Below are 15,286 nucleotides of genomic sequence, written 5' to 3'. Positions count from 1 at the left end.
TAAGAATGCAGGACCATGCCTCACTAAAATACATTCTGCATTTCACATACTGCCTCAGGACTGAGTTCTCATTGAAGAGAACACAAAGTGAAAGCTAACTGCAGTTAAAAAAAATAAATAAATAAAAGCAGCATATGGTTTTTTCCACTGAGATACTTATTGCACCATATGTCAAAACAGTCTAACTATCTGACAAAATATTCTAATATAACATGATGCCTAAATTCAGTTCATACTTTAGTCATTTGTACTACTAGTGAAATGTTTTGATCATATCCTTTCCCCCATGTTTTTGCAATACCTACAGATAGTTCAGAACTTCTCTCTACTAGGAATAAATCAGATTGTTACCATCACATACCTGGGTCAGAAAAAGCCTAAAGTGGATTCTCAGCGAACTTGTTTGCATATGCATAAAGCAAAATTAAATACTTCTAAAATGATTATATTATCAAATATTAACTACTATTTTACTTGAATATCTTCAGATGCAGACTATCCTTTCACATGTTTTTGTTGTAGTAGATGAAAATACTGTTTTTACCCTTTAATGATCTTCTTTTCAGCTATGATGATAGGGTTTTTTCCAGCGGTCTTAACCTTCACACAAAAACCTTGTATTTCAGGACTTTGCTCTGAAACAGCATTAACTTAAGTTTTCTCACACTGATAAAATAATAGAAAAGAGACTGAAATCCTGCATGATTTCCTCTTGTCAGGTAACATGTGGGCTGCAATGTTATTCAGATTCTTAATTCATCATTTAGATTTACTTGACCTTCGGATCATAGAGGTCATACCAGTCAATAGAGTCAAAAGTGCTTATTTTCCCTTAACACACTGCCAGTGAGTAATGGATTGCCTTAGAGACAAGATTTTCTCACTCAACAGACTAATAATTTACATTTTCTGTAATTCAAGAAAAATCCAAGAAAGATGCAAGAAAACAAACTGGGGCATTTTAGATAGTGAAAGACTGCAAGGAAAAAGCATCAGCACGACTACATGGAACCAGTACATACAAGGAAACTGGATAGAAGGAAACCTTGACCAGAGCAGTGTTTGTAATACAGGGATAAAACTCAATTGTGCAAAGATGTGCAGCATGCCCTTCCAGGTCAAGCACACCTTTTCAATTTTGCTGACGTTTACAAACATGATCTTGCACTACAGATTTTCCGACAATAAAATGGTAAACAGCACTGAAGGAGAGATACTGCCTTGTACCCAGGAGCTCACTTGGCCAAACCAAGTCCTAAACCTCAGGTCTAAGGTAAGAAGAAGAAGAATACTGGTGAAAACAAAGCTTGGAATGTGCATGCAGTGAAGCAAGGTACGTGTTAAATCGCTCTAGCTTAATGTTAAACTGTGGCTCTTGGCACTGTTGACTTAGAGAAAAAACAGAGGAAAACACCAAAGGTACACATTAACAAAGAGCCTATCAGCTAATCAGAAAAAAATCCATAGTGTTTATTTAATGGCTGCTGGTATGGAAAAGAAATGCTAGGCTGTTAAAAAGGAAGGAAAAGAAGAGCCAAACTTAAGGCAAAGAGGATGGGGACAAAAAAGGAAGGACAAAGAGAGAGAAAAACAAACACACAACATTCTGTGAACAGTGCTAATGTAAGGAAGGCATAAAACTACAGAAGATGATAGCCATTTGTATGTACTTTTACATAAAATAAGGACTGGGCTTGAAGCTAATTTGATCTGCCTGTATTGAAGCTTCTCTGGAGTGTATGAGTGGTACTAGAACTATGTCTCCTTTCCAGCATGGGTAGTCTTCATGCATGATCATGTTGCTTGCTTTCCCGCCTTAGTTTTTCCTACATCATGAAGTGTCTCTAAGTGACTTTAGAAAACCTCAAAATACCCACAATCTAGAGTGAATTTAAGAGCCTAATAAGAACAGTGGTGCAATCCAGAAGAAATGAAAGATGGAAAAGAATTTTTTATGGTTCTCTATCATTTGTAGAGGGTTTTTTAAGACAACAAATTTATTGTCCTTTAACATTATGCTGATTAAATTGTTGTACTTTGTACACTCTAGAACTGGTTTTATTGCATGGAGTTAAAATGGATGAGTCTCAAAATATCAGTTATATGACAGCAATCTTATTTGGGTGGCATATATGTTTATACTGTAGTGCAGACTGAATTTTTGGTAATTCAATAAAGAAAGGGGAAAAGTGTCCTGTTTGATTAAATAGACCACACAATAATGAACACAATGACACTCACAAAAGTCTTCACTCAGCACAGACTACTAAATGACAAATTGGAAGGAAAAAATACACAGAGGGACGAAAAAGTGGGAATTAGAAAAGCCTGCAGTAATAGTATGCTACAGTGACTGTTCAACATCACCTTACAAGCCAGTAAGAACAAGTCAGCATAATGAAACAACAAGGTCCTGAGGAATGGGATAAATGAGGCATTTCTTTGTTTTCGTTTTTTTTTCTTTAGGACAGCATGAGCATGACTGCAGTTTGCCTGTTAACAGTGCATACTAACAGAAAATATTTCATTTCATCATGGCAGAGATTGCAAATTGGTAAGAGATTTACCAGCCTGTTCCCCAGCACTCTTTGGTTTGATATTTGTAGCTAAGAAAGATGCTTTAAGAATCTTTAGCATACAGTTACAATGCCAATGAACTTGCACTTCCTGTAGGCTAAGGAGCAGTGCTTTTGTGCCAACTGGCTTTAATTCCCAGAGTAATCCAAAAACCAGTCCCAGGAATGTAACTCATATTGAAGGTGTACACTAGTCCTGCCCAGGTTTTATGGATGCTTTTATAATATGAACAACTAGGAAGCCTAAGGTATTGTATGAAACCTAGAACTAGCAAGTTTATCATGGCTGTTTGCCCCAGGTGAATTTCTGAGCCAGCAACACACGACATTATTCAAAAACTCTGCATATGTGCAGAATGTATTGGAAGTATCATAATTACCAAAGGGAAGTGACTGGAAATATTTATATTAAAAAACCCAAATAAACAAATTAAAAAACCCAGCCAACACAGAATCAACTTTGTTTCTTACTTGAAAGATTTTAGGAGAGCATATATAGTTGTGTTCACTAAAAGTGGGTACAGCAGATATTTTAGAACTGGTGTTGAGAATCCCAGTGAAGAGTGGCATTTTTCTGGTATTTCCTACGCTCTCCCACCACAAGCACTCACTGGAAACCCATGAGGCACATTTGAGAACAATGTGGAGGAGGGAGCACAGCTTGCTTTACCTCTCAGTGATGATGAATTTCCAACACCGACATCTTGCAGCACTGTCTAAGCAGTATCACACCAGAAGAACTCTCCTGCCTCAGCTTACAGCCAGGTACAGAAACAGGTGTTGTAAAGCACAACTGCTGCTCTGCACCGACTGAGGACCCCCCAAACCAGTGCCATTCCTGCTACACCTTGAATGCTGTCAGTTCCACTCTCACCTTGAGCTGTGCACCTGGCTCTGCACAGACTCTGGGCTGCCACACAAACATGCCAAGAAATATCTCTGTGCTCCTATGCCCATCTACTCCAATTTCAGCTGACTGTAATTTCTGAAAGGTGGAGCAACCTCAATACACAAGGGCTTAGGTAGTCGCAGTGCAGACTGCCTGCTCATCCATAATGCAGAACTACAGACTAAAAAAAGATTTAGGCTCCAAGCACTCTAGCTTTGGCACAGGTGATTTATTGAAATAGTGCATCTGCAGCAAAACTCAGATCCCATCAATACCAAGCTGAGCTGATTTCATCTGAGAAGCAAATAACCAAGTTACAGGTATGACTTGAAATTAACATGTGATGGCAAATTTCCATTTAGTTCATATGTTTTATTTTCAAACGTCTTCACTTCAGAATTCATGTAACTATTTTTGCTTAATTTCCAAAAATAAAATAATATAAAAAGATTATAGCAGACTGAACTATGTATCAGATTTCAGCAGAGCCAAATATATAAAAATGAAGACAAAGAGTAAAAAACCACAAAATTCAAATGAACAGAACAGCCATTTTGTCAGCAACAGCTTTTCAGATGTTTAGAAAGTAAGCACATAACAGTCTGATAATTAATGGCCCCCACACTCTGTAAATACCTTCTGTAGCATCCTCCTTATACATTGCTTCAGAGTACCAGCCTGGATAATCCTTCCTGAACACAGCTTGGCTCCCTGATGCTCCCCTTTTCAATATGTCCCCATAAACTTGGAGCACATTTCTCTCATGCATTTCTTCATATTCCTCAGAAGGTCTCACAGTTCCATAATTATTTCATTTCTTGCTTCAAGTCTCTCAGTATTTTTTTCCTGGAATACCTACTAAGAACATGAGTATAGTATCCTATACACACTGTGTATCCTATATCCTATACACTGTGATGTACACACACTGTGTCCCAAGCCCCTTGTCTGCTCTGTGGGCAAGGCTGCCTCACTGTGCCCTTGCACAGTCTCATTCAAATCTACCTGGAGTGTCTTAGCCTAATGCATAAACCATAAATCCTCTGAGCACAAAATTTCCTCACTCAATGTTTGTTGGCACTTTGAACAGCCATTGTCCAACACTGTGGCTTAAGAATTAGCAGACATAAAAGCAGAATGGGAACATATAGTAAATGCTCAAAAGGCTGAAGAAAATGAAGAAGAACCATGTTGGAACTGATGAAGTGCTGTAGCAGGCCTAAATAGAACAGACTCTTCCATTTATCTACTGAGGCTACATGGAAATCACTCATACTAGTAGTAGCTGGTGTCTGGGAAGCTAAGTTCAGATCTCCTGAACTGAAAAACAATAAATGGAAGGAAAACCCAGGAGGAGATTATGCTTCCAGATTTAGAGGATGCAGAAGGGGGTATCAAAGGTTCTGTGCATACAAGCTTTTGTTGAAGTCAGCAGAAACTAGTCTGTAGAGGAAAGAAGGCCAGGGATTTATGATTGAGTTTAAAAGTTAATAGGAGTGAAATCTACAGCAGCACTGACAATTTATTTCTAGACAATATCATTATTTGAATTTAAGAAAAAAATTCAAATGCAATCTTTTAGCAGCAGTTAGATGTAGAACTTCTAAGAAAACACAACAGATTTATTTAGTAATGCTATATTATAGGAACATAAAACCATAATGAGTACTCAAAGAATATTGCAAAGACATCCTGTGATGTGCTATCTAAAAGGTCATCAACTTGAGGACTAATAATAAGCTCACTGAGATATGAACTCTTCAATATAATAATTCACAGATCTCATTGCTAAACTAATAAATATTAGTTTATCAGGATAAAATATCTACCAGATCACTTTGTAGGTGAGAAAAGGATGAATATCATTTCTATTCTCTTTTCTATGAGAAAACTGATACACACATCAAATAACCTGGGAGAAACAGAACCAAAACCAGTCTCATAAGCTTCAATTCAGTGTACTGTCCCATGTTCATGTCAACTGCTTTAAGCATGACTGCGTATGCTATGCCAAAGGAGACATACAATCACAGCCCTTTGGATATACTAGAAGCACATGCCATAGATAAGCTTAGAACAGTTACTAAACTTCAGAGATATTGTTCTGACTGTTCAGTATAGTAGAAAATAGGAACTTGCATTTACAAGGGCAAGGCAGAGTGCCAGCCCAAGTCAGTCCCTTACCTTGAAGCCGTTGCATGACGTTGGCAATGTCTCTAGATCTTGCCACCAGCCGGGATGAAGCCATGATCTCTTTGCAGCGAGTCCACTTTCCCTAACAGAATTCTCCCTCCAAGCTGTGAAGCTCAGTGGGACGAGGATCCTGGACAGTTTCCTTTCAGCATTCAACCCTCAGCCGTGGCAGAGCATCCCCGAGCCAGTCAGACACCTCCAGTCCAACGCTGGCCCCCATAGGGCCGGGGCAAGGCAATGGTAAATGACCTTAACACCTGAGAAAAAAAGGACCAAAGTTTAGAGGAAACTTTCACCAGCTCTGAAAAAAGAAAGAGTCTGAGTTTTAATGGCTATCTTAACAGGTAAAGGGTTTATGTTTTTGGCAGTAGTGTACACCCCAACCAGAAATATAATTAATGCTGAAAGCTTGCTTGGCAATCATCAGGCAGAATGAAGCTGCAAAAACAAATCATTAAACACAACTGGCAATGCACCAGACATCAATGCTTTCCTGAGGATGCTTGTGGATATTGTTTTAGAAATAATAAGAATATTATACTTATTAAAAGTAATACTGTAATACTTTTTTACATAGAGCCTATTAAGCTTAAAAGAGAAACAAAACCACTTGTAAAAATCCAAAAACTGTAAAACTCTCATTTTATTTCACTACTGTAGGAAGGAGCATGTAACAGAAAGTCATTGGTCACGATAACTCCTAACTCCACTTGACAATGTGGTCTATTTTGAAATATTGAAATTAATATACTTCATTATTAAATAAAGTTGTATTTGTATTCTTTTTTTTTATAATTATGCTATCTTTGTGTCATTTAACATCATAAGCTGTGAACTAGAACTGCTACATGAACACTGCTACAATTCTGCATCTATAATAAAAATCTATGTGACTACAAATCTGGTCTAAATATAACCTAATTAGATTCTTCAGATAATTCTATCAATAACTTCTTATCTTCTGAGGAACAAGTGCATGTATGTATGCAGTGATTTCCCTGATAAGAAATGTATAGACACCAAGAATAATTGGATTCATACCATACACTCTGGGTGCACCCCAAATTCAAGATGATACACAGCTGATCAATATCAGAGATGTGAGTGGGTTCATTTGTGTTGTGCACTTTCCTCTCTTCCCGGCCCCAAGGTCTGTCAGAGAATAGAGTCCTCCATCATCAGCCAAGCCTTTAGGCTGCACAGCTTCAGGCACGATGAACTGTCCCAAAGGAGCTGTGTCAACATGCAAGGGCAGCCAGAGGAAATGACATTTCAACATTTCCTTTTCTAACCCTTCAAACCATGCCTGACCCAAGGCACATCCTGCTTTCCCTCTTATTGATGCTTTTTATTGTATGTTTACTGCAGTCAACACACGATGCTACAGTTTACCTTGTATTTTAGAGACCTAAATGCTGCTCAGATCAGCAGCCCAAGGTGCCTTTAGATCAGTGGAGCTGAGGGAAGCACACTTCTGTTGGGCCACAGGGCAGAACAGATTGCAGAGTCCACCCATGTCTTTGGGCTGTTCTCTTGCACGTCCCCATGATGCTAATACCTACTCCAGACACACTGCTGCTATTTTTACATATGTCTACACTTCCCATGACACCTGGATGCTCCTATATGTGCAGACACACGTGTGTCTGCTCTTTCCTTTAAGGGCCTCCTCCCTTCCATAGCCCTTCCCACCTTCCAGGCTTTGCCCCACACACTTCTTGGGGTGCACAGGGACTCGCCTATCAGCCCCCCCTTCCCAAGCATGGAGAGGCACCCTGGCAGGAGCCTCATGCTTGTGTCAAGCAGGCACGAGAAGGTGCCCCCAACGCAACACTGGCTGGGGCTGATGGTCCCCTGGTGTTGCTAAATCACTGCAGAGAGCATCAGCAACAGCACACCAAATAGCACCTGACTGAGTGGAGGGGGAGCAGGAGGAGGATTTCTGTTTCTTGTGCTCACACATGACAGCTTGGTGAACTTTGCTTCCCCTGCAATATTTAAATTAAACATCAGCTTTCCTAACCTCATCCAAACCAGAATATTTGTAACACAGTGGGTTACATGTAGCCTTGTTTCTGCAGCAGTGGCACTGCTAACATTTTGAGCAATGCTGTAAGCTGGGTACAGCCACTTGCACTAGCAAGCTGCTAGACGAATTTATGGGCAGAGATAAGGGGTATTAAAAATGCCTCATCTGATTGGGCTTTTGGCTAACAGCAGTAAGCAGTAACAATACCAGAACACCAGTTTCACTCACACTGTGACAGAGCTGTCATAAATCAGCTGTACATGAGCAGATTTACAGGAGCTGTGGAACATGCTGATCCAAGTCCAAGTTGAGAGAGTCTGGAAAAGTGTTATGAAGATGTATGTTCAATATACTCATACAGCAGGCTGAGTCACTGTGCACAATAAGTGGCAGACTTGCAATTAATAATTTATTTAGCTGATATTAAATTATATGCTGCATAAGAAGAATGTGAGCTTCTAAATATGGCTCCTCATTCAAAAGCTCCTTTGCAAGCAGTAGGAATTAACTCATTTAAAGGTGACACTAAGTTAGTACAGGTAGGAAGGAAAGATTCTCGTGTGCCTAGTCACCTCCATAGGCACAAAACCACAGCTCAGAACACAGCAAAACACCAGCAGAACAGATGAAACAAAGTTTCATGCACCCTTCTCACCTCTCTTTAGGCAATACCTGAAGTTTCACAGAACAAAAAATCCTATGTGGACAGTCACATATTCAATGTAATGTAGAACAGGTTATTTTAATCGGCTTTTACAAATACTTAAAGCCATCAAGAAAATATTTTTTCCTGCTGACAGATTACCTTTTTCAGACTTTTAAGCATCAAAATCTTAATTATTTGCATAGTTGCTACACAAAGTAATTTTTAATAAATTGAATGACTTTAAATTTGTGTGTCAGACACAAAGAAATGTCTTGAAATGGATAAGTTTTCAAAGTACATAGGTTTTTAAAAAAATGCATGGCTTAAATCTTGGAAGCCGTCACCTGAAATAAACCTGAAGCTAGCCCCGAATATGAGCTATTCCCATTTTTAGCGTTCAACAAGTGATTATTCATTATAAATTATTCTTTTGGTTTTTTTATCTGAACATACATGGAATCAACACACAAGAGTGAAACAGGGTTTGCATATAAATTAGGTAAATCTTTTCTTATGTTTGCCTCTTTTCTGGATTCAATGGAAAAAGTTACACTGACACCATTTTCTTATATTAATATACCAGTACTCTGGATTTAGATGAAAAGAGGAAACATTAACTTTTCTCATATAAGAGCCATTAGCACTTATTAAATTGCAGTTTACAATTCTCTGGATTATTTTGTTCCTCTCTTCAAATGCCAGGAAAGTGAGACATCTGTGCTATGGAAGAAATAAGAAAAACACCACATCTATTGTGGGTTAACTTTTCTGCGTCCCCTGTTTAATCCTCTTTTTCTCACTGTGCTCAGGAGCACTTTGAATTAGAAAAGATATTTTCCTTTTATTGATAAAACTAGAATAGCATTGGCAAGACCAGATTGTAATATATCTTTGAAAGTTTACAAAACATATGAAGGGCAAACAGACCTGCCTGTCAGCAGCGTGGTTCCAGAAAAACAAAGAGACATCCGCTAGGTGCAGACGGCATATGCAACGTGCAACAAGGGCTGAAGATAAACCTGACCAAGGAGAGGTAAACAATTCTCTGACTCCACTTTATGCTGCCACAAACTGCAGATTCCAGATGACCCCACCACTGGTTCCTTCCAGTCTTAACCGTTCTGTGATTCCCAGTACACCAAGCTGATGCCACATATAGGAGCCGGGAGAAGAAGCTACTGATGTGAAAGTATGGCTGTACTTGAAAATACTGTTTTAGACTTCTATAAACTCCCATTATAGCACCAGAATAGATAAAGAAACTCCAGATAAACAAGGAGAAAGAAATAATAAACAAAGATATTGAAGAGAGCAAGAAATAGACAGGGACAGGCAGTGAAAGGATGTTTCTAATCTGGGACATTTCAAAAAGAGATATTTGAGAGGACAATAAACAGAGTAATAAATTCAAGGAAGTCCTGCAGCTAGAAGACATTTACAAATCAAATGTTACACAGATATAAGAAATACAGTGGAGTAACTAAAATAACCACAGCATATGAACTGAACAGAATCTCAGGAGCAACTGAAATAAGGTCAAGTTCTGGGGTGCCATTATGTACTAACAAAGAGGCAGACTTCCCTGGTAAGCAAGAGTTGCCGAGAACTGATAAAGAGAAAAAAATTCCAGGAAAATTGTTTCCAGGCCTGATTTACTGCTGTAGTGCTAGAAGTCCACTTTGATCCACAGCTTCTGTTTCTGAAACAGAAGAGGTCTTGGAAATACTGTAGGTTGACAGACACTACTGGAACAGATGCAATTCTATGAGACAGCAGTGAGCCTCCTGCCAGTCAGGAATAAATGACTCACAGAAAGATAGGAACCAGAATTTTCTGGAGGTTATAATTGCGTTTTTATACAGCAAATAGTCAGAAAAACAGCTGGTTTAGGTTGGCTGTTAGTTGCTAGTGGGAAGAAAATGCTAATCAATAGAAAATAGCTCCAACTAAGGAAGTGATTGACATTGTCCAAAATATTACAAGAATAATCCAAAGCATTTGAGCAGGTCAGGAGATGATCTACAAACACAGTGCTTAAAAACTAAATAAAAGGGAAATCAGCAGAGAGGTCAATTAGACTGAAAAGCACAGTGCCTCCCCTGTGAAGCAGGCTGGGGCTTTCTTTAAATCCAAAGTCTAGCAGCTTTACACCTGTTCAGAACAGAATGAAAACAGATGTAATTGGAAAAGCCATCACTCAGAAATAAGTGGGCAGAAACAGAGCATGAGAAGTGACGAGCGCTGCCATAGCGTGTGCCAAATACAGGCTTGAAGAGAGATGTGCGAAAAGACCACCTGAGAAATAAACACAGCAAGCAAATGGTTTTTAGCCACATAAGTAAAAAGAAAACAGAAAATAAGATCAAGGGGAGATTAATTTGCTTCAATTAGTATTATACTGATGTTTCCACTGAAGACATTTCTGATAGACAAAGGTTAGACAAAAAATTGAAGCAGCATCTCTTAAATAAACTCAAAGTAAAAAGTGGAAAAACTCAATAAAATTCATTCTGGGATACTGATAACCAGTAGATTACGTAATGAGAATGCATTTGTAAATTTATTTGAATAAATTTGTCAAGGTGCACTTGATGTCTACTGGATATATAAAATTCAGAGCTAGGATGAAGAAGTGGGGTAGAGTGATCCAACAGGGTTCTTTTATTTTCCTCAGAGAAAATGCAGTTTCTCCTCACTGATCTTCCAAAATCCAGGCCAACAGAGGAGTCCCTTTGGTAATTTTTTCTGACAGCTGAACTGCAAGTTTGCAGTTGCTCACTTAAACCCAATGCAGCAGAAGTGTATCAGTGGATACTGGAACTTTCCCAAAGGCAATGGGACATAAATGTGCACCACCTAAGATCATGGAAAATGCAATTTTGGCTCTGAAAGGTGTTTTTGATGGTTGAATACCAACACTGTCAATCTGCTTCCTTTCTCTACTGACAAAAAAATGCATTGAAACAGGAACACTGAAACACAATGTTCTTTCTCACTGACCATCCAACCTCACACTGACTAAATGTGCAGTAACTACCTGGAGGTATTGAAATTTGTTTTTCTTGAGGAAAGTGGGGCAGCAGAGAGAGAAATTTAGATCCTTTCTGGAACTCCAGATTATTTGGGTTCATCTAGGTATCCTTAAGCATATTTTGGAATTAAACAAAAGTTTTTCATTCTGCAGAAGCTTGAAGCTCTTGCAACAGCAATTAATTATTTGCAATTTCAAGGTAATTTGCACATCTGACATTTAAATCTACGTCATATATGGCATACAATCTTCTATGTTTTACCTACCACCGGACTCCAGTATTTTAAAAAATATTTGTAGGATCCTAGTCATGCACATATCTATACATGTATTTACATTTCAGCAAGTGAGCGTTTTATTATCTACTTTTTATTAGTATTGTTGTAAGATGGATGAAAATCCAATGATGTGATTCTTGTCTTGAAAGCTGTAATTCCATTTGAACAGAAAATACAAACTGTTCTAGGAGAAAATAAAAGGCAGAGACTTGCTTTTTTTAGGAAAATTGGCAGAACGTACATTTTTAGATACGTGCAAAGAAAGGTCATTCAGACTTATTGATACAAAAAATTAAAGACAGCCTTTACTAAACTACAATTTAGTAATCCTGTTATTGAAATGGTGCAGGAATATATTACAGTTATATAGGTGTTGATAATAGCAGGAGACTGGGATCAGTAGCTCATTACCTTCTACAAACACAGGATATAATCCTTGCCTAAAAGAGCTTACTATCTGCATGGACAAAGACAGGGTGAGATTAAGATCAGAGGTCACAATACACAAGCAAATAGGACAGAGTGAAGTTCACATCTGAAGTGTAAGCCAGTTAATGGTAGGAGAATTGTTCTGATTTTCTGGTTTAACACAGATGGCACCTAGGAGTTCTGTGGCATAACATGACCTATAGCACAAGACCATTGCAGAGGTACATCTGTGGGAGGAAAAATAAAGAAGGACCACTAAAATAGAAAACACTGAAGCATCTCAGGAAAGGGTGGGTCAAACCAAGTTTGAGATAAGCAAGTAAGCGTCAGCTCTTTGGTATTCCTGCACATCTCCCAAGCAAGAAACTTTGCTATACATGTAACTTATAAGCAAGTGGCAGACAAATGCCAAATGAAGGCAAAAGCAGAACCCCCTCTGCTTTTCCCTTTAAATTGTGCCTTTGGGTGAAACAAAGGCAAAAATCCATTCACTTCAGATGTACACCGCTGCTGTTAGTTTTATGACCTCTAAGAAGACACAAGAACTCTAAAGTTTTGTCACTAACCATGGTAGGGAGTAAGTATAAAAACAATTGTTTATTTTTGATATATGTACTTTCTCAGTAACTACTGCCAGTAGTTGATAAGAAAAGAATTGAGCCACAACTGACTTCCTTTAACACAGCACAGCTGAGGTAGGTTAATGTAGTGTCTTGTCTGAAGGGTGAATGTATGTACATTCCTCTTGGGACCAAAGCTCTGCAGACCCCCAGCACTCTCACTGTGCTGGCCTTGAAGGGTTCATGCCTTGTTCAGTGCCTCACCCAGGAAGAGCCTCTTCATTGCCAAGAACTCTCACTCTTTCCCAAAATGTAACAGAGTGCTGTTCTTTCCCTATGCACCTCTGCCCTCTCTGATCCAGTACCAAAGTCAGTTTCTTTGAGCAGTGTGCTGGCTGACAGGCTGTGTAACTCTACATGGCTCCCATGAAGTTCTTAAGGTCCCAAAAAAAAACCATCACTGAGGACTCTCATATTTAATAAAGAGAAAGTAATGGTGCATGAAGGCATATAGTTATTACAAGTTTCTTGTGTCTGTATTAATTACAGCAGTCCAAATCACTACTGAAACTTATTACAACAGCCTAAAGAAAAGATAGAATAAAATTTTTTAAAATCTCAAGCATATTTGGATTCACCTGCAAAATGCATAAGCATTTTATACTCAGCAACATGGAGTTTCCATTGACATACATTATTACTGAAAGTAATATTAAACAAACAAGCCAAAGCAGACACTATGAACAGGAATTAAAGGAACAGGTGGGAAGTGTAGGGATTATTCCTTCTACATTCACATCTAACAGGGTTTGCAAAGATGAGAATTTAATCATTGCAACACGCAGCACCACGCTCATTCTGGAGAGCTCCTTTCTCAGGGCAAAACATCTGTGTGAAACATTCCAAATGGCAATGCCTGACTCTCACTAGAAAATAAATAACTCCAAAATTTTAACACTGTACCTCAGAAATCAGTTTTTTTCATGTCATTCAGCACAGAACAAACATTCACTATAACAAACAAAAAAGCCTTTCTGTTTACCAACCAAAATGATATTGCACCCTGGTTTTTTCCTGTCTGGTGGCAACATGTTAACATAGTCCATCAGCATTTACAGCTTGGGAGCTGCTTAGTGCTGAAGTGCATGCAAGAATCACAAAAAATATCTATCAGATATCACAGGGAGCAGACAGTCCATCACTAGTACTACTACAGGAAAGCGTGTGCCTGTTAGGAGTCGTTCAACAGGCTCCGCACTACAAGAGTTCTGGCAGGCAGCCAGAAACACCACATACTATTTCCCTACAAGCCACATAGGTATACATCCCTCACAGTCAGACGCACTGGAGTTTCCCTCACCATCACACAGACGATTTACATAAGTATTTCCTCATCAAATTCCAGTATCAGGTCTTTTGTAACACTCCTTACAAGCACTTCTCCTCAGCATGAACATGGTTGTCAAAATCCTAGTAACAACCTTGTCGGTGAGTATTTCAGCAGGTCTTACCTCCGAGGAGTTGCCACACGAGCCAGGGAACATACGGGCTGCACGCATCTCTGTGGTGGTGCACTTGTCCTTTTTGCACCATCACTGCGTGCAACCGAGGCTAAAACTGGCTTCCCGGGAGCGCCCATCAATAGGCACATTTCCTCTGGTTAACTACGTTTTGGCCTGCAGTGTGTGACTGAGCAGAAAACTGGCTATCTCTGCAACACACACGTACGTGCACTTCAGGAGGAGAACCAACACAGCCCTCCGCCGGGTTTGTCCGCTCCGAAAGGACAAAAACCTCAAACCCAGCCCGGAACACGGCCGAACTCCGCAACCACGGCACGGAGTTTCGGATTCACCCCGAGACAGCTGTGCGCAGGGGGGCAGGAGAAGCCGGGGGGCAGCCAGCAGAGGCTGCTGTCCCGTGGGACCCCCTTCTTCCCGGCCGCGCTCCAGACGCCGCCAGCCCCGGGATCCCCCGGCCCCGCCGCCGCTCCTTCCTTACCTCAGCCCCGCGCACCGCGCTGCTGCGCGCCTCGGAGCGCCCGGCGCAGCTGCCTGGTTACCGAGCACAACACGCCCGCCGCCCCGCCCCGCCCCGCCCCGCCGGCCCGCGGCGAGGAAGCAGGTGCGGGGGTGGGGAGAGGGCGGGAGCGCGGTGCGTGTGCCGGGATGCGTGTGCTGGGATGCGTGTGCCGGGATGCGTGTGCCCGGGGTGCGTGTGCCGGGATGCGTGTGCCGGGATGCGGAAACCGCCGGTGCCGGGGCTGCGTGTGCCGTAGCCTTGCGGCGCTCCCGGAGCGCGGCCCCGCCGCCTGCGGGCTGCAGCCCGTGCCCCGGTGCCCGCCGTCCTTGCGCGCATCGCGGGGGGGGCGCGCCCCGCCCCGCCCCGCCGCCTGCGGGCTGCAGCAGCAGCGGCAAAGCCGGGGCAGCTTGTCCGGGGGCGGCCGCGTTGACCGCGGTGCCGGGGAGACGTAGGACAAGACATCGGCCTCACTCGCGAAGTGCGTTCTGGCGAGTAGCCGAAATACTCCTGAGAACGACTGTATCGAGATGTCGCTGCTAATTACTATTACTAGTTATATTACTATTATTGTTATTATTATTGGTGCAATGTAGAGCGTGCTGTAGGGCATTACCTTTGGCGTAGGCTCCAGAG

The 15,286-nt window shown here is 40.8% G+C and overlaps 1 protein-coding gene across 2 annotated transcripts in view; it reads right to left on the bottom strand.

The window, feature by feature from the left end:
- SYNE1 (spectrin repeat containing nuclear envelope protein 1) overlaps window positions 1-15,286 on the bottom strand; it is a 293,660-nt gene extending 278,374 nt beyond the window's left edge. Inside the window, exons 1-2 of one of the 2 annotated variants that reach the window (XM_074537722.1) lie at window positions 15,267-15,286; window positions 5,650-5,915 (exon numbers count right to left, since the gene is read on the bottom strand). In XM_074537722.1, the coding sequence (XP_074393823.1) occupies window positions 5,650-5,713 (64 nt within the window). In that variant the 5' untranslated portion in view covers window positions 5,714-5,915; window positions 15,267-15,286. Of the gene's footprint in view, window positions 1-5,649; window positions 5,916-14,632; window positions 14,771-15,266 lie in introns of those variants that run through there. The other variant, XM_074537721.1, reaches the window with a different exon arrangement.

This window comes from Zonotrichia albicollis, chromosome 3, assembly GCF_047830755.1.
Source record: "Zonotrichia albicollis isolate bZonAlb1 chromosome 3, bZonAlb1.hap1, whole genome shotgun sequence".
In the NCBI taxonomy this organism is placed as follows: domain Eukaryota; kingdom Metazoa; phylum Chordata; class Aves; order Passeriformes; family Passerellidae; genus Zonotrichia; species Zonotrichia albicollis.
This window is presented reverse-complemented; position numbering and strand designations above follow the sequence as displayed.